Source organism: Eriocheir sinensis, chromosome 39 (genome assembly GCF_024679095.1).
Source record: "Eriocheir sinensis breed Jianghai 21 chromosome 39, ASM2467909v1, whole genome shotgun sequence".
Lineage (NCBI taxonomy): Eukaryota > Metazoa > Arthropoda > Malacostraca > Decapoda > Varunidae > Eriocheir > Eriocheir sinensis.
Window position 1 is genome coordinate 8,844,769 of NC_066547.1, and position 20,408 is coordinate 8,865,176.

Consider the following 20,408-nt stretch of genomic DNA (forward strand, 5'->3'; position numbering starts at 1 on the left):
CACACACACACACACACAAATAAACGAACACACACACACACACACACAACCACAACAATAACACGGAAGACTTATTATTGGATGATGGACCTCAACACACACAAAGTTGCACACACACACACACACACACACACACACACACACACACACACATACAACCATAACAATAACACGGAAGTCTTGATTCTGTGTTATTAGATTAGCAACACATACAGTTTACACACACACACACACACACACACACACACATACACACACACACGGAAATTTATGGTTCTCTTTTGGGAGTGTCTGACAGCATGCAGCCGTCGTCTCTGCTTGCTCAAATAGAATCCATGTGTGTGTCTGTCCCACCTACGCATGTTGATAATAATAATAATAATAATAATAATAATAATAATAATAATAATAATATCGTACATATATCAAAAGAACCACATGAAAGCAATTATATTATGAAAAACTATATACAAAAAGGGCGTTCAACTTTTTTTTATAATGCAGAAAATACAAATAAAAACACCTGAGCTAACAAAAAAAAAAATACAGAACATGGCGCCTGTGATCAAGAAGGGCAAACTCTCCTATTCTATGACTGGATACAAGGATATTTAAAAGTCCCTCATAAAAAGATAGATAGATAGATAGATAGATAATGTGTGTGTGTGTGTGTGTGTGTGTGTGTGTGTGTGTGTGTGTGTTATCAGTGACCCATTATTCTCCTCCCTTCGCAGTGACCAGATGATGACCACCACAATCATGTCCTCCTTTCCTCATGAACCCTTGACCTCTCCATCCCACTCAGCGCCTCCGCCAAGTGACCCCAATCCTACTTCTACCCCCCCTGGTGACCTCTGACCCCGCGTGCCCCAACATAACGCGGGTGGGCGGGTTTTCTTTCTCTATCTCCATCTCCATCTCTATCTATCTATCTTTGTGTGTGTGTGTGTGTGTGTGTGCATTAACGACATCTGCTGAGCCGATGCGCAATTGCAAACACACACACACACACACACACACACACTGACGATGCACATAGCCGCAGTGATCCTTCCACCAACCCTCCAAACAACACACACACACACACACACACACACACACACACACACATGCCGAGGGTGTTTACCTTTAGCAACACACCTGGAATCCTGTGTGTAAAAAAAAAAGTGTAGTGGTGGTTGGTCAAGGTGTTGTTGTTGTTGTTGTTGTTGTTTATAATGATGATAGTGGTGGTAACATAAAAGACGAAGAGATGAAAACAAGCAGAGAAGACAGGCCAGCATCAGTAGTAGTAGTAGTAGTAGTAGTAGTAGTAGTAGTAGTAGTAGTAGTAGTAGTAGTAGTAGTAGTAGTAGTAGGATATCAGTAACTCCCCTTCTTCATATACATGTTTTCTGGGTAACAAAGCTTCATTGTGGATATTTTTTGGTTGTTCTTTTTGTTTTAAATTTATTGTGCTGCTGCGTGTGCTTGCGTCTCTCTCTCTCTCTCTCTCTCTCTCTCTCTCTCTCTCTCTCTCTCTCTCTCTCTCTCTCTCTCTCAAGTAAAGTAAATGGCTTCTCAGTGCATTTTTTCACTATATTATTAATCTTTATCATCATTATCATCATTTTAACCATTATCATTTTCATTACATACAGTTTCATTACACTTGCAATACTGTTAACACACACACACACGCACACACACTTCATTGTTTGAGGAGACAAGTCACGAGAGAGAGAGAGAGAGAGAGAGAGAGAGAGAGAGAGAGAGAGAGAGAGAGAGAGAGAGAGACGGTCATTCGGTCACTTGACACCCCCTCCCCCCCTCCCCCTTCCCCACAACATCCGGCCCCCTCACCCTCACCCTCCCCCTCTTCCCCTCTCCCTTACAAATTGTCGGAAGGAAACTCCTACGTGGTCACCCCTCTTCCCTCCTCCTCCTCCTCTTCCCTCACATCTCTCACCAGCCTCCCCTCTCCTTCCTCTCCACCCATCATCTTCCCTCCCTTCCTCCTCCTCCTCCTCCAATTTCTCTTTCTCTCGTTTCCTTCTTCACTTCCTTCCTCACCTTCACTTCCCTTCTCTCTCTCTCCCTCTTTCTTCCTCCTTCTCCTCATCATCATCATCATCATTTTTCTCCTACGCCCGCTCTCCTTCCCTTCGTTCCTCCTCCTCCTCCTCCTCGTATCTACCTCTTCCTCCTTCACTTCTTCCTCCTCTTCAACTCTTACTTCGTGATTCTTTGCTTCCTCCTCTTTCGACAGCCATCATCTTGACACTCTTCCTCCTCCTCCTCCTTGCTTCTCCTCCACTCCCTTCTTCTATTCTTCCTCCTTGCCATTTTTTTTTTTTATTTAAGTTCACCACGTGCAATGTTTCTCTTCCCACCTCTATTTTTTTTTTTTTTCATTTTATCTCCTTGTCTTAATTTTTTATCACGCTTTCGTCCTATTTTTTATCTTCCTCCTTCTCTTTGTTTATCTTTTTATTTTCTTTCTCCTCTCCTTCCTCTGGTTATCTCTGTTATTTTCACTCTTTCGTTCATCAGTTATTTTTTTTATCTTCCTTCTCTTCGTCTTTATCTTTCTTTTTGTTTTATCTTTTCCCTCTTTCTTTGTCCATCCTTATATATTTTCCTCCTTTACTTCCTCTGGTTATCTCTTTGTTATTTTCACTCTTTCGTTCATCATTGTTATATTTTATTTTCCTCCTCTTCGTCTTTATCTTTTCCCTCTTTCTTTGTCCATCCTTATATTCCTTTTTCCTTCTTCTTTCTCTACCTTTCACATCTTTGCTTTTTCTCCCCCTTTCTTTCATCATTATCTTTTATCTTCCTCCTCTTCGTCTCTATCTTTGAACTTTTTCCTCTTTTCTTCTTCATCTTTATCTTGATTTTTTTAGTAGTCGGCATTTCACGTTTTTTTTTAATCAATGAGAGAGAGAGAGAGAGAGAGAGAGAGAGAGAGAGAGAGAGAGAGAGAGAGAGAGAGAGAGAGAGAGAGAGATGGCTGTCCCAATAATAGTTCTCAAGGGTCAGACTATTTCCCTACCTCCCTCCTCCTCCTCCTCCTCTCCATCACCCTTCTCTCCATACACCTCTTCCCTCATTCCCTATCTTCCCTCTCAAGTCCCTGCCGCGAGAGAGAGAGAGAGAGAGAGAGAGAGAGAGAGAGAGAGAGAGAGAGAGGGGGGGGGGGAGGTGAAGAACATGCTGACAAATTAATATGTAAGTAATATGATGAAGAACATGATAAGGAGGAGGAGGAGGAGGAGGAGGAGGACAAGTGTGTGTGTGTGTGTGTGTGTGTGTGTGTGTGTGTGTGTGTGTGTGTGTGTGTTATGGCTCTGGATGCCTTCGGGTTGTAAAAGGGAGGAGGAGGAAGAGGAGGAGGAGGAGGACAGAATTGTAGGAGGGGAGGAGGCGGGGCTGGTAATTCAGGACTAAAAGAGAAGAGGAGGAGGAGGAGGAGGGGGAGGTGGAGAGAAGTGCCCCTTGAGGCTTCCCACGGCAACACACACACACACACACACACACACACACACACTGGCACTAAGGCGGCACCAAACAGCTGTAGATGCCGCCTCGGTAATTATAGACAGAGGAGGAAGAAGAGGAGGAAGAGGAAGAGGAGGAGGAGGAAGATAGAGAGAAATAGGATGTGGGTGGCAGTTTTCTCAATCCCTTTTTCCTCTTCCTCCTCGCCCATTTCTCTTCTCCCTCCTCCTCCTCCTCCGCTTCCTCCTCTTTCCTTCCTCCGCCCCACAGAAGTCAAAACAAACAGCAGCGGTGATTTATAAACGGACAGGGACAGACAGACAGAGAGAGAGAGAGAGAGAGAGAGAGAGAGAGAGAGAGAGAGAGAGAGAGAGATTGTTTACGCAAGTCGTGTGAATCTATTGGTCTGTCGTGTGACTAAAAAGCGTGAGAGATGTTGTTTATTTGTGGGTTTAGCAACACGTTCACAATATACAACTTTCTGCATTGTACTTTAAGACATATATAAGGTCATATTCGTAAACTTTTCGGCGCCCAAGCTCACAGATTTGACAAGGCTTTCGTAGGAGGCTTGAGCATTTGTATGGATGGATAGTTGTATGGCCTTGGTGGTAATCTGACCCTTCTTCTGTACCATGAACCTAAAAACATCCTCATTTGAACCCAACTGAGCTTCGTTTTGGCTTTTGGAAATAGTTGATGTGAGATGTGGAAGCGTTTGAGAATATGAATCATAGTTGCCTGCCCCTGTTCTTCCCATTTTCCAATCCCTTTTTCCTCTTCCTCTTCCTCCTCCTTGCCCATTTCTCTTCATCTCCCTCCTCCTTTTGATCCTCTGCTTCCCCCTCTTTTCCTTCCTCCGCTCTTGAGAAAAGGTGAGGCTTCCGGCTCTTACAAGATATATATAGTTATTTCCAAAGGCCACAAAGGAGATTATCCAGGTTCTCATCAGGGTTTTTTTCACGTTAATGAAAATACACACAACTTCCCCGAAAGGACTATCAAATGTGCGAATGTGAGCTCCGAAATGCCTGAGAATATGGATCTAAAAAATGCACAAAGAAATGAAGAGAAATTAGCTGTGGTATAACATGGAGAGAGGAAAAGTGGATACCATTATTAACATGGAGAGAGGAAAAGTGGATACCATTATTAACATGGAGAGAGGAAAAGTGGATACCATTATTAACATGGAGAGAGGAAAAGTGGATACCATTATTCACATGGAGAGAGGAAAAGTGGATACCATTATTAACATGGAGAGAGGAAAAGTGGATACCATTATTCACATGAAGAGAGGAAAAGTGGATACCATTATTAACATGGAGAGAGGAAAAGTGGATACCATTATTAACATGGAGAGAGGAAAAGTGGATACCATTATTAACATGGAGAGAGGAAAAGTGGATACCATTATTAACATGGAGAGAGGAAAAGTGGATACCATTATTAACATGGAGAGAGGTATTAACATGGAGAGAGGAAAAGTGGATACCATTATCAACATGGAGAGAGGAAATGTGGATACCATTATTAACATGGATACTGTAAAAGTGGATACATTATTAACATGGAGAGAGGAAAAGTGGATACATTATTAACATGGAGAGAGGAAAAGTGGATACCATTATTAACATGGAGAGAGGAAAAGTGGATACCATTATTAACATGGAGAGAGGAAAAGTGGATACCATTATTAACATGGAGAGGGGAAATGTGGATACCATTAGTATCATGGAGAGGAAAAGTGGATACATTATTAACATGGAGAGAGGAAAAGTGGATACCATTATTAACATGGAGAGAGGAAAAGTGGATACCATTATTAACATGGAGAGAGGAAAAGTGGATACCATTATCAACATGGAGAGAGGAAAAGTGGATACCATTATTAACATGGAGAGAGGAAAAGTGGATACCATTATTAACATGGAGAGAGGAAAAGTGGATACCATTATTAACATGGAGAGAGGAAAAGTGGATACCATTATTAACATGGAGAGAGGAAAAGTGGATACCATTATTAACATGGAGAGAGGAAAAGTGGATACCATTATTAACATGGAGAGGAAAAGTGGATACCATTATTAACATGTTGAGAGTAAAAGTGGATACCATTATTAACATGGAGAGAGGAAAAGTGGATACCATTATTAACATGGAGAGAGGAAAAGTGGATACCATTATTAACATGGAGAGAGGAAAAGTGGATACCATTATTAACATGGAGAGAGGAAAAGTGGATACCATTATCAACATGGAGAGAGGAAAAGTGGATACCATTATTAACATGGAGAGAGGAAAAGTGGATACCATTATTAACATGGAGAGAGGAAAAGTGGATACCATTAACATGAAGAGAGGAAAAGTGGATACATTATTAAGAGAACAGGCTAAGGTTTAATATATTCCCAAGACGACTAAGAATAAGGCTTTAACTTGGCGAGGTCATATCATGCGCAAAACTGATAAGGAACAAAAAGTAACATAGTGGGAACTCAGAAATTGTAGCAGCTGGAGCAGACACGGAACCCGGTGAAGTGATATAAAAACATTTGCCGGAACAGGATGAAGTAATACGCTACCATGAGACAGGGGTGGAGGACATTGGGAAAGGCCTTTGTTATATAGTGATCTGGAAGTGATTGGTGATGAGGATGAAGATTTTTTTTTTTTTACAACAAAGGAGAAAGCTCAAAGGCACACACAAAAAAAGGAAACAATAATAAAAAAGCCCGCTACTCGCTGCTCCTAAAAACAATCAAAAGAGGTGATGATGATGATGTTTTCCCTTTCACTTTCTCCCTGATTAGCACAGATATGGTTGTTTGAACACCTGCTTGTAGATACGACGAACTTACATCAATATCATATACCATACCTGTCTTTAAATGTTCCAGTGGTTTTAATTACTTTTTTAATGACAGCTGGAGGTAATTAACATTCGTAATTATTAACTATTTTTTTTATGAGCTGGCTATAACGTACAGTCTTACATAACAAACGTACATTAGCATTGCATAACGAGGGTACGAAAAAAAACTGTTTGCGAAAGCCATTGAGAAACATGAATGAACAATTGTATCTCTCTCTCTCTCTCTCTCTCTCTCTCTCTCTCTCTCTCTCTCTCTCTCTCTCTCTCTCAATCATTCTCTGGACGCCACACAATACTGAAGCCAATTTCCACAACAAGTGACGCATGAAAAAAAAATGTTTAGTGAATGGTCCAAGAATGAAAACACATCGGCTGAAAGTTGACCCTGTGTGTGTATCTGTGTGTGTGTGTGTGTGTGTGTGTGTGTGTGTGTATTTTTCTCATAAACAAAAAATAACAATGAGAACTTCTATCAAAATTTCCACCGATTCTGAACATTATACTTTTATATAGAGAGCGGGATTTTGAGAGAGGAAGTAAGGAAGGAGGGAAAGAAGGAAGGAATTAAGATTATGGCAAGATTATGTAAGAAAAAGGAAGAAGATAAATGCAACAAGAAACAGGGTGAAGGGATAAACGATCTAATCAGGAAATAGAAAAAAAAAACACAGCAAGACAAAATAGACCTAAACACCATATATTTTTTTCCCCATGTATTCGGAATTTATCGTTACGGAAGGGATGATTTACTCGTATAGTGTTGATGGTGATGATGATGGTTGTTGATGTCTTGGTGGTGGTGACTGCAGGAATGGTGATAGTGTTAGTATTGGTGATGAAGTCAGGGAGGGTAAGAGGTGATTGCTTACGGTATATAGGCCGGTATTAAAAGACACCTTCCCTTCTTACATCAGCTATTTCTAAAGGTCAAAGGGGGATATCAATCAGGGTCTAATGAGTGTTTTTTTTAGGCTCAGGGTACAGAAGATGGGTCAAACTACCACCAGGGTCATAAAACTACTACTGGAAATGCCCACAACTCCAGCGAAAGCCTTGTCAAATAGGTGTTTTGGGGCGGCGAAATATCTTATAATACGACCCATAGTGGTGGTGTTGTTGGTGGTGGTGGTGGAAGAGAAGGACAGACAGTAGAAGTGATTTTGTGGTGGTATTTTTGTTGATTGTAGACATTATGATTGTGGTGATGCCGGTGGTGGTTGTGGTTGTGGTGGTGTTAATACTGTAATCTTATCATCATTTCCCGCCATTCTCCAGTTGACAGGCGGATCTCCACACACACACACACACACACACACACACACATTATCGTTACGGAAGGATGATTTACTGTTATGTTTTTGTTTATTATGATTTATTTATTATTTATAATTATTATATTTATTATATTATTATATTATTTATTATTTATATTATTTATTATTATTATTACTATATTTATTTTATATTTTTTTTATTTTTTTTTCCTTTTTATTTTCGATCATACTACTTTCATTTTTTCATTTTTCATTTTCTTCCATTGATGTTGATGTATTTTTTTCAGCTTAGGGCTACTTCACACACACACACACACACACACACACACACACACACACACACACACAGCATAATTATAGAACAAAATACGCGAGTGACTTCAGGTATGTGTAAAGGAGGGGTGGATTTAATCAATACACACACACACACACACACATTCCACCTGTTACTCAGTCATCACATGTGCGTGGTTATGCTGTCACACACACACACACACACACACACACACACAGCCCGCATAACCTCACCTACGCCTCACAACCCCGCCCACCTCATGCTTAATTCACTCACTCAAAAATGTGTGTGTGTGTGTGTGTGTGTGTGTGTGTGTGTGTGTGTGAGAGAGAGAGAGAGAGAGAGAGAGAGAGAGAGAGAGAGAGAGAGAGAGAGAGAGAGAGAGAGAGAGAGAGAGAGAGAGAGAGAGAGAGAGAGAGAGATGTGGTCGTGGCTATCCCAACTGTGATATATGATCTTAAGAAGTGAGTCAGTTAGATAGAGAGAGAGAGAGAGAGAGAGAGAGAGAGAGAGAGAGAGAGAGAGAGAGAAATCACAACGGATTACAGAGAGCATCCTGCATTGCCTTGTTGTTGGGAAGAGAGAGAGAGAGAGAGAGAGAGAGAGAGAGAGAGAGAGAGAGAGAGAGAGAGAGAGAGAGAAGGATGGGAAGGATTATGGTGTCAGTGAAGTCTCTCTCTCTCTCTCTCTCTCTCTCTCTCTCTCTGTGTGTGTGTGTGTGTGTGTGTGTGTGTGTACCAGTGAGTCAGTCGACACATCCTGTCCGGCGTCCTTACTATTTCACCTCTGTCTCTCTCTCTCTCTCTCGGTGTACCAGGAAAGTCATAATTATAGAGAATCCGATTGCATCATACTTCTAACACACACTCTCTCTCTCTCTCTCTCTCTCTCTCTCTCTCTCTCTCTCTCTCTCTCTCTCTCGACTGAAAATAACATATGTAAGACTCATTTTTGGTAAACCCCCAAGAGAGAGAGAGAGAGAGAGAGAGAGAGAGAGAGACGGGTAGGGCCAGTGCCAGGGAACGAGGGTGTCACTCCGTCAGCTCCTCTTGGCACATTTGTACGTCTGGCAGCGGGGGAGAAAGAGAGAGGGAGAGAGGGAGAGTAGTGAGAGGGAGGGAGAGAGAGAGAAGTGAGGGAGACCAACACTCATCAAGAAATTCTCTACTTCACCACACTCACACCATCCTTCTCTCTCTCTCTCTCTCTCTCTCTCTCTGGTTTGGGTGATGGTGGAGGGAGGCGGATGAGGGGAAGGATGATTTTTTAGGGGGGGAAGAGGGGAAGGGGAGGAAGGGGGGGCCGGGGGTGTTGCAGGAGAGGTCAGTTGTGGTTACGGTTGAGTTCCTCGCACCTCAGTGGTTTCCTGGCTCGGACACACACACACACACACACACACACACACACAAAGACCAATTAATCTCAATACGAAACATTACGAGCTTGATTCTATGTTGCAAGAATACAAAGCGGTAAGAACTAATAGCCAAGATAATGACACCTCACACACACACACACACACACACACACAGTCACGTACACACTCACACGCCGGAAGATGACCTGCACCGTGCGAGGTTACTGAACCCTCTATAGGACCACCTGGCCTCCCTGTGCCTCTGTACGTAGACGCCCACCTGTGCATTGGTTGGGTAATGTCTGAACAAATACGTATAGGGTGAACTGTTATACTGTTACGAGAAAAAAGGTTCTGAATGGTATGTAGATGCTGGAATACTGGATTGTATGAGAGATCGAATATGATGGATTCGGGAACAGATGAAGGTTGATGATATTCCAATGACATCCAAAAATATGTATATGGACTTGGGTAAATAGAAATATAACATAAATAACACTGGTAACAGATGGACAACCAGAGTAACGTAGTGGAAACCCAGGCATTCTAGAAAAGTTGGGGCAAATGACCAGGTGGAGATGAAATTAGAGCATTTGCCAGAGCAGGAAGGCGCACACAAGCATTAGACAGGTGGAAAACGTAAGGAAATTTTTGTCATACAGTGAAACAGTAATGAATTATGCAGATGATTATGATGATTATGATGTGAAAGATGTCACTAGTGGGGAAAATGGCATCAGTGTAAGAGGGTGAACAAATAAAACACAAATACTCACCCAGCTCCTCCACCAGCCGCAGCATCACCCCGCCGATGTGCAGGTCACTCTTCACTCTCAGCACCCGCTCCACCTGCAGGTCGGTCACTTGCACGTGGAGCTCCCAAGACCCGTCCCCCACCAGGCGCCCGTCAGCCATCATCTTGCCGGCTCGTTGATCCTCACCACCACACCGTCACCACCACCACCACCACACCAACACCACTCACTGTCACTACGGCTTTAGCGCTTCAAGTTCCGCCTACTGCCAGTGGCCCTACCCGCATTATCAACGCACGGAGGCCTCTGCTGGCTTGTGGCACTGTGGCACTGCTGGGGAGAGAAGGATACGGTGTGCTGAGTGCCGGGAAAAATCACTGATCCAATAGTAAGGGACACTGCCCACAATATTATCCCACGGAGACCTATATTCTCTTGATGTGGCACTATCCAGAAAGGAGGGATGTGATGCGCTCAATGCCAGGAGCCACTCACCCAATAGCTACTCAGTAAGTGGCCCTACACACACTAACAGGGCACGGAAGCCTACACTGGATTGATATGGCACTGTGGCACTATCTAGGAAGGAGGGATGTGATGCGCTCAATGCCAGAAGGAACCACTCACCCAATAGCTACTCAGTAATTGGACCTAACCACACTAACAACGCACGGAGGCCTACACTGGAATGACATGGCACTGTGGCACTATCTAGAAAGGAGGGGTGTGATGTATTCAGTGCCAGGAGGAACTACTCACCCAATAGCTACTCAGTAAGTGGACCTAACCACACTAACAACGCACGGAGGCCTACACTGGATTGACATGACCCTGTGGCACTATCTAGGAAGGAGGGGCGTGATGTATTCAGTGCCAGGAGGTCCTACTCACAAAATAGCTAAACGCACGGAGGCCTACACTGGATTGACATGACCCTGTGGCACTATCTAGGAAGGAGGGGCGTGATGTATTCAGTGCCAGGAGGAACTACTCACCCAATAGCTACTCAGTACTTGGACCTACCCGCACTAACAACGCACGGAGGCCTACACTGGATTGACATGACCCTGTGCCACTATCTAGGAATGAGGGGTGTGGTGTGTTGTGCCAGAAGGAATCACTATCCCAATAGCTACCCAGTTTATCAGCCACGTGAAGGCCTTGCTGTGGCACTGTGAGAGAGAGGGAGTGGTGCCATGGCGCTCTACTCCAGAGGGAGATATAAACGTAATCCTGATATCCGTTTTACCCCCTCTATCAGATAACGGAGGCCTAAGATGGATTTCCATGGCACTGTAGGCGGAGGGTGGGAGAGCTGTGGCACTCTGAATGAAGAGATATGAGCTCAGTGGCGGAATAATACTACCTTTATACCAGCGTTATCAAAAACGTAGGCCTAAAACTGTTTATTGTGCCACGGTACCACTACGCAGGTAAAGAACATAAAGAAGTGGGGGGAGGGTACAATAAAGGAAGCAACTCAAAGGCAGAAAAAAAACTATGAAAACTGCCCCGATAAAAGAGAGAAGTGGCCAAAAGAGAGCTCCGTATCATGACCACCTAATCCCCCAGCACCATCAGCAACACATAACCCGTGAGAATGCCGCGACGAGTGTTATCTGAGCCCCTCGCGCATCTTCAGTACTGTCCCCCACAACAAGGTGTTAGAACGCGGATATCGGCTGTCAGCGTGTCAACTTGATGCCAACAAAGTGCTGCCTCCAACGATGACTGTCATCCCACTGGTAACGACACACTCTGGCACACTTAGTAACACACGGATGTACCATACACGTTGCGAGTGCCACTTGTATTGTCATCGTTTGTTGAATTACAGGATGTTATAGAGAACGCTATTTTCTGTAACTGACACATCACTTAGGATTTGTATTGATATGCTAACTCGTTCTATTTTCAAGACGCTACAGTATGCCTCATATAGTACATTGAATTTTTCCTAACATTATCGTATATTGACAACCAGATAAAATTATTTATACTGTAAACTATAATATAAAACGCCCTTAGAAATGTTATCAATAGTGACACACCAAATTACCTAATGATAATACAATGACAAGACACGCAATCATATCTCGAGGGTTTTAATATAGAATATGACTATTGTTAACCAAAAATAAGCAGATAAAATCAAATAACCAATAATACACTATGCAACCCCAAATTTGAACATATGCTTCCGCAATGCAACTGCAACGGATATAATATATCATCAATTAAGATAAATTTCAAGTCAATACACTTGCTTCCATTTTTTTTTTTTTTTTTTTTTTTATTCCTTGCTGACGTGTGCATTCGTGTAAGCATCTGAGTGACAGCATCTCGAGACAGCACCAACAGCATCGGGGAGGGAGTGAGAGTTGGTGGGGAGGAGGGGAGGGGGCGGATCATTATTAAGACTGGGTAGGGGGGATTAGGTGTTGGCTGGGGAGTGGCAACGTTCCCAGCCGTGAGAGGGAGAGATTAGGGATGACGGGGTTTATGGGTGAGGCGAAGGTGTGGGGATGGGGAGAAGAGTAGGGGGGGGGGAGGTTGACGTGTAAAGGTTGACGGGGAGATGAATTTTACGAGAGGTTTGAGGTGTGACGTGGAGAGGAAAGTGGTAGGGGTGTGAGGTTAATGTATATGGATGGGATGGGGAGTGATGTTGGGGGTGTAATGGGAGGAGGAAGAGGGTGGTAGGGGTGACATTATAGCATTAGGAGTTCGGAGATAGGTTACTGGGTGAGGGCGGGGTGTGATGTGGGGAGAACGAGGATGATAGGGGTGAAAAGTTAATATATATTTATGGGATGGGGAGTGATGTTGGGGTGAAATGTGAGGAGGAGAGCGGTGGGGTGTGGTTGGTGCATATATTTGGATGGGGAGATGGGGATGTGATGTGGGAAGGAGAAAGAAGGTAGGGGAGTGAAGCTAACACATCTGGGGTGGGGGGAGATGGGGTTGTAGAGGAGAAAAAGTGTGGCAGGGGTGTGATGTTACTGTACTTGGGGTGAGGATACAGGGGAGAAAGAGTGTGGCAGAGGTGTGATGTTACTGTACTTGGAGTGAGGAAAGACGGAGTTCCTGAGTGAGAATGGGGTGCAATGTGGGGAAGAGGGTGATGATAGGGGGTGCAAAGTTGATGTAAATGGGGTGTGTAAATAGGTTTCTGGGTGACGTTTGGGGGAATGATGTGGGGAGGAAGGTGAAGGGTGTGATATTGATGTATTAGGGGTGGGAAGATAAATACATCCCTGGGTGGCGTTGAGTGTAAATCTAACCACAAAACTCCCTCACCACATCCACCACCATCATCACCACCACCATCATCACCACCACCACCACCATCACCACCTTATCACCACAACCTCCCAGTCATTTCCCGGAGCTCATGTCTTTTCACCCCATCACACGGCACTGCACAGTCCTTCCCTGGGGCCCAAGTAACCCCGTGGGCCAGCTGGGGGCACGGGGCAGGGACGAGGCGGGGCGGGGCAGAGATGGGGCATGAGAGTGGGAAAGGATGCCAGTCTGTATCAACAACCCTTCCCTACCGCCCTCGTATGCCCCACACAGCTTCCTCGAGTGAATATATTGAAGTTTTGTCACGGAATCACTTGACCTGACCCCCAAGAACCCACGGAGACTGGTAACTAACGTGTATTAGAGAGATTACACTGCCGAGCCGGAGAGCGATTCACCCCACACGAACGTCACTGTTGTACTGCCCCGACGGCCGCCGATTGGAGCTGCCAGTCTCAGCGCCGTGCCAGATTATCGTACTCTGAGCCTCGTATTTTCCTGGTTTCGCCATAGCTATTGTCAAAAAAGCACAAATAATTAACCATTTTAACGATAACTACATATGAAGGCAGTTATTGGGGTCGAGGAGGAGTTTTAGGGTCGGAAATCAGCAAACATAGGAGGCTGAGTACGACAATCTGGCAACGTTGGTCTCAGAGCCGTGCCAGATTATCGTACTCAGAGCATCGTATCTACCGGTTTCTGACCTATAACTATTCCAAACAACCATCGGTAATTAACGGTTTTGATGATAATTATATACGAAGTGAGATATCGTGGTGGAGGAGACAGTTTCTGGGTCGGAAATCGGTAAATATAGGTTAAGTACGACAATTTGGCAACTACGGAGAGTGGCAGTGGCAGCCCCGTACTCCCACAACAAATATCAGAGCCCGCATAGATTAATCGGGTTCCCCTGAGTATTTTTCGCGTTCATGGTGCAGAGGCCTTGTAAGACTATCACTATTCTCATACAACTGCCCATGGAAATACTCACTACCACTACCAAGGTCTGATCAAATGTGGGTGTGGCGTTAATTCATACATAAAACTATCCAGTGAAGTGTCTGAGAGCTCCTTCGGTTCTCATAGATCATTACTGTATTGTACTTGCTTGACGTCGTAAAAATATAATACCACAAGAAAGAAGCCTGTCAACCTACCCCCCACACCCCATACCCACCCACCCACACCCACCCACCCATACACCCACCCACCGCTAAACAGCATGAATTTAAACATACCGTATATTATTAATGCTTTATATTTAATAGGATGGAAATATTTGATGAAGATAATTTCCTTCGCCTTCATGATTCTTTCCCACAGCCTCCTCCTCCTCCCCCGTCACCGCCTTGAGAATCTCCTCGTCAACCCCCTGAAACTCTTCCTCAAATTCACCGGTAACTTCCTCCTCAAACTCCTTTTCTACCTGCACAGCCTCCTTCTCAACCATCACAACCTCCACCTCTTCCTCGACCTCAACAACTTTCTACTCGACCTCCACAACCTCCTTCTCAACCATCACATCCTCCATCTCTTCCTCGACCTCTACAAACTCCTTTTCTACCTCCACAACCTCCTTCTCAACCATCACACCTCTTCCTCGACCTCAACAACTTTCTACTCGACCTCCACAACCTCCTCAACCATCACACCCTCCATCTCTTCCTCGACCTCTACAAACTCCTTTTCTACCTCCACAACCTCCTTCTCAACCATCACACCTCTTCCTCGACCTCAACAACTTTCTACTCGACCTCCACAACCTCCTTCTCAACCATCACACCTCTTCCTCGACCTCAACAACCTCCTACTCGACCTCCACAATCTCCTCAGCCCTCGCAACCTTCTCCTCGGCCACCACCACCACCACCTCCTCAGTCTAGGCGAGGTCCACAGAAAATCCCGTACTCCAATACCGTGGCGGCATACAGTCATAAGTTCATAACATATCGGTGTCGTCACGAAGGCCGGAGTGGAGGAGCAAGAGGAAGGCCATGGGAAAACCCCTGACCGACGCACATGCACTTGCGTACGTCACCTTCGTGTGTGTGTGTGTGTGTGTGTGTGTGTGTGTCACAGAGTTATATAAAGTAGTAATAGTAGTAGTAGTAGTAGTAGTAGTAGTAGTAATAGAAATAATAGCAGTAGTAATAGTAGTAGTAGTAGTAGTAGTAGTAGTAGTAGTAGTAGTAGCAACAGTAGTAGTAGTAGTATAGTAGTAGTAGTAGCATGGTTGTAGTAGTGTAGTACTGGCAGCAGCAGCAGCAGTAGTAGTAGTAGTAGTAGTAGCAGTAGTAGCGGGTGCCGGACATATTCCCCCATGGACATTTACTTCTCCGAACGTCCCTTCACAAAGTCCCCTATGAACATATTCCCTTCTGGACATTTCCCCCTCCGGACATTTTCCACTCTCTCAATTATCTATTTAATAAGAGCGAAATAATACATGAATAGTAAAACAGACGACTAAAGATAAGGAACATGTAATAATAAAGAAATATGGGAAGTAAAAAAGAAAGAGGGAAACACAGGAAGTTTTGGGATGTTCTGTGCACGTTCTCGAGACCCTTCGACTTTCCATCCCAGAAACGATCAACGCGGTGAGCAGTGCATCCACAGTATTTATGATTACTTTCATAATCCAGTCTGGTAGTTTTAAGAAGCGAGTTCTTGCATCCACCCGCCTCGACTCGGCGGGGCGGAGCGCCAGCGAGTCCAAGGTCTCCCTGGCGAGCGTGGCAATACTGGGCTCCCCGAAGGGCGAATTGGTGTCCCCCGGGGCGTCCGCGGAGGTACCGGAGATCTGCCCGGGTAGGTGAGGCTCGTCAGCCGTGGTAGGCAGTTCACCTAGGAGAGCAAACTCCGAACAACAAACCCGGGTAGGTGGGGCTCGTTAGCCATGGAAAGCAGTTCACCTAGGAGAGCAAACTCCGAACAACAAACCCGGGCAGGTGGAGCTCGTTAGTGTAAGGCAGTTCACCTAAGAGAGCAAACTCCGATTATAAACCCGGGCTGGTGGGGCTCGTTAGTGTAAGGCAGCTCACCTAGGAGAAGGAAACTCTGAATACAAACCCGGGCAGGTGGAGATCGTTAGCCGTGGTAGGCAGTTCATCTAGGAGAGCAAACTCCGAACAACAAACCCGGGCAGGTTGGGCTCGTGAGCCGTCATAGGCAATACACCTAGGAGAGCAAACTCTGAACAAAAAACCCGGGCAGGTTGGGCTCGTGAGCCGTCATAGGCAATACACCTAGGAGAGCAAACTCTGAACAAAAAACCCGGGCAGGTTGGGCTCGTGAGCCGTCATAGGCAATACACCTAGGAGAGCAAACTCTGAACAAAAAACCCGGGCAGGTTGGGCTCGTGAGCCGTCATAGGCAATACACCTAGGAGAGCAAACTCTGAACAAAAAACCCGGGCAGGTTGGGCTCGTGAGCCGTCATAGGCAATACACCTAGGAGAGCAAACTCTGAACAAAAAACCCGGGCAGGTGGGACTCGTTAGCCGTGGTAGGCAACTCATCTAGGAGAGGGACAACTCCGAACAACAAACACGGGCAGGTGGGACTCGTTAGCCATGGTAGGCAACTCATCTAGGAGAGGGACAACTCCGAACAACAAACACGGGCAGGTGGGACTCGTTAGCCATGGTAGGCAGTTCATCTAGGAGAGGGACAACTCCGAACAACAAACACGGGTAGGTGGGACTCGTTAGCCGTGGTAGGCAGTTCATCTAGGAGAGGGACAACTCCGAACAACAAACACGGGTAGGTGGGACTCGTTAGCCATGGTAGGCAGTTCATCTAGGAGAGGGACAACTCCGAACAACAAACACGGGTAGGTGGAGTTCGTTAGCCATGGTAGGCAGTTCATCTAGGAGAGGGACAACTCCGAACAACAAACACGGGCAGGTGGGACTCGTTAGCCATGGTAGGCAGTTCATCTAGGAGAGGGAAAACTCCGAACAACAAACACGGGCAGGTGGAGTTCGTTAGCCATGGTAGGCAATTCATCTAGGAGAGGGACAACTCCGAACAACAAACACGGGCAGGTGGAGTTCGTTAGCCATGGTAGGCAGTTCATCTAGGAGAGGGACAACTCCGAACAACAAACACGGGTAGGTGGAGTTCGTTAGCCATGGTAGGCAATTCATCTAGGAGAGGGACAACTCCGAACAACAAACACGGGTAGGTGGATCTCGTTAGCCATGGTAGGCAATTCATCTAGGAGAGGGACAACTCCGAACAACAAACACGGGCAGGTGGAGCTCGTTAGTGTAAGGCAGTTCACCTAGGAGAGCAAACTCCGATTACAAACCCGGGCTGGTGGAGCTCGTTAGCGTGAGCAGTTCACCTAGGAGAGCAAACTCCGATTACAAACCCGGGCTGGTGGAGCTCGTTAGCGTGAGCAGTTCACCTAGGAGAGCAAACTCCGATTACAAACCCGGGCTGGTGGAGCTCGTTAGCGTGAGCAGTTCACCTAGGAGAGCAAACTCCGATTACAAACCCGGGCTGGTGGAGCTCGTTAGCGTGAGCAGTTCACCTAGGAGAGCAAACTCCGATTACAAACCCGGGCTGGTGGAGCTCGTTAGCGTGAGCAGTTCACCTAGGAGAAGGACAACTCTGATCACAAACCCGGGCAGGTGGAGATCGTTAGCCGTGGTAGGCAGTTCACCTAGGAGAGCAAACTCCGATCACAAACCCGGCCAGGAGGGGGTCGTTAGCCGTGGTAGGCAATCCTCCTAGGAGAAGGAAAACTCCGAATTCAAACCAACCAACACACACACACACACACACACCGGGCAGGTGGGGCTCGTTATAGGCGTCGTAGACAATCCACCAAGGGGAATCAACAACAAAAAAAGGATAATAAAAACGAACACAAGAAAAGAATATGAAATAAGAAACGGCAAAAAATGAAGAATAAAAGTAGGAGCAATCAAACGGAGTGTAGCCCATACTTGAACAGTGAGTTGAAAATACAGACGAAGGAAACAGTTCCAGAGTTTACCAGCTAAAAAGATGAAAGAATAAATAAGGGATTTGAACACCGTAGAGGTGCGAGGGAGTGGTGCAGGAATACGTACAATTAACAAGTCCAGAAGAGCTGTTAGCACGAAAATGTTGGTGGAAGTTAGAGAGGATCGTTGCGAAGTAACTTGATGAGTATAGGTAGAAGACTGTCTGTCAGTAAGAGGAAGAAACCTGTTGAGGCCAAAAGCTTTTGACTACCCTGTCCAAAAAGGCCTCATACCGGAGCGGAAAGGCCCTTGTTGAGGGTGCATCTGTCGCACACGTTTTACATTACCATTTCTTAATATCTTTACCAATTCGGGCAATCATATTGGCTAGACACCTAAAGAATTAACGTCACTGATGAAGGCTGGTTGTCATAACGCTCTTTACCCCTTCCCACTTCTCTGAATCCCATTCCTATGCTTCAGATTCATTTTTACTTGTACTGAAAATTTTCATACTGTATTTATATATTTAATCCTATATAGTTTGCACTTTGCATTTTTTTCTTGTACTCATCTATTATCTTTTAAAAATGGTTGTTAAATCATTGCATACTCTTCACTCCAGCGAGCCATGCTTGTTTGATTTAAAAGTGAGATCCTTTTTCTCCCTATTCTATTTTTTTTTTTATGGTGTTCATTGCGGAACTTTGCATTTTACTGACGGGTGTATGATTTGGAGTCTTTAAATGAACAGGTATGCCTGCTTACGAATAAAAAGTTGATGTGTGCCTCTTCTGAGAAGTAGAGTCATTATACAGTCCCTCTCCTGGGCCGTAGATGGGAGGTAAGCCTCACACCATCATGCTTCATTCATGCTGACTGCCTCTTACCCAACACTTCTGCCTGAACCCAAGCTGCTGGAATTTAAATTCGGCTACTACGTATACCATTTCATCTTACTGTGGTGAGCTTGTGTTCAGGCAGAGCTGTGCTGGATGGGCAGGATGTAGTGAGTCTGAGCAGCACAGATGCACTATGGTGTCCAGGAAGCCCATGACCTCACTCTCCTTATCTACGGCTCTGCCCTCTCCTACGTTACCTATAATAATATAGCGAGATGCGTGACATGGGAGCAAATACCGAGGTAAAAGTAATATGGGTAATTCGCGGTTGTAATATGTAAATGTAGATGTAGATGCGGGGCAATTGTACGTCTTTGCAGTGGTAGAAATAATATGTGATATATCTTGCTTCAGGCTTCACAACCCAGTCAATGCGGGCACTTCGTCATTATAAAGGTAATTCCTAGTCGGCAATACAGCCGCGGCGATCTAGCGGCTAGACCAGCTGGGTGTTCTCGGGAGCAAGTACCCTACGCTCACACGTGGGAGGAGCCGCCGGGAGCATCAAGACGTAAACTGCTAGTAAATGCAAGGGCATGAATTCATCCCAGATACCCCAAAAGGCTACTACCATATCTTAAAGCCACAGTGAGTTTGGTCCATTACCTAATATTGTAGAAATACTTTAAGTAAACGAGTTTTACCTTCAGTAGTATTGATTGATTGATTGTTCATTGTTGCATTTAAGAACAAAGGAGAAGGGAGGAACATGCCATCGCAACCCCCAGGCATTACATAGTGTGATTATATAATACACGAAAATAATCGTTCCTTACCTCCTTCGATATCTCGCAAAGAGATAAACATTTATCGTATGTTGCTGCCACTCTCTCAAAAGTCGTTTTCCGTAGACTCAGTTTCTCATACAGCTTATCTTGTGGCTCCCACAAGTATCTATGCTGCCTAACTTCTTCTAGTTATGCCACCTCGGCATCCTGGCTCCAAATCTTGTTGTCTGTATCTGTCATTTCTTTTTTTATTGGCGCCGACATGTTGTACTCAGCCGCCAGTCGGCAATACAAGACGGACGCGCTGCTGCAGAAAACTTGCCGCAAGAAGGGCTCCCAGACCCAGACCCAGACCAAAAATGCAGCCGCGCCTGTATTGCCGACTAGGAATTGCCAGGTGTAAAGCCACCTTAACGTAGATGACTGTCGGTTGTTGTCAGATCCTCATACTCATAGCGTCTCCCGTACAT

At 45.1% G+C, this 20,408-nt stretch overlaps 1 protein-coding gene and 1 long non-coding RNA gene across 14 annotated transcripts in view; one reads left to right on the forward strand and one right to left on the reverse strand.

Annotated features, from left to right (window-relative positions):
• Positions 1 to 13,834, reverse strand: part of LOC127008943 (unc-112-related protein-like) — a 62,115-nt gene extending 48,281 nt beyond the window's left edge. The window contains exons 1-2 of one of the 4 annotated variants that reach the window (XM_050881456.1): positions 13,701 to 13,834; positions 10,061 to 10,372 (exon numbers count right to left, since the gene is read on the reverse strand). In XM_050881456.1, coding sequence (XP_050737413.1) covers positions 10,061 to 10,202 — 142 coding nt within the window. In that variant the 5' untranslated portion in view covers positions 10,203 to 10,372; positions 13,701 to 13,834. The remainder of the gene's footprint in view (positions 1 to 10,060; positions 10,373 to 13,700) is intronic. The other 3 variants (XM_050881457.1, XM_050881455.1, XM_050881458.1) reach the window with 3 other exon arrangements.
• Positions 13,835 to 15,877: 2,043 nt separating this feature from the next.
• Positions 15,878 to 18,667, forward strand: LOC127008946 (uncharacterized). Of its 10 annotated transcripts, none has more exons than XR_007761475.1 (3): positions 15,878 to 17,259; positions 17,330 to 17,399; positions 17,470 to 18,667. It is a non-coding gene; the product is annotated as an uncharacterized LOC127008946 (long non-coding RNA). The 10 variants fall into 10 exon arrangements; XR_007761474.1 differs by having other exon boundaries at positions 17,540 to 18,667; XR_007761477.1 differs by lacking the exon at positions 17,330 to 17,399 and adding an exon at positions 17,400 to 17,469 and having other exon boundaries at positions 17,540 to 18,667.
• Positions 18,668 to 20,408: the final 1,741 nt, after the last annotated feature.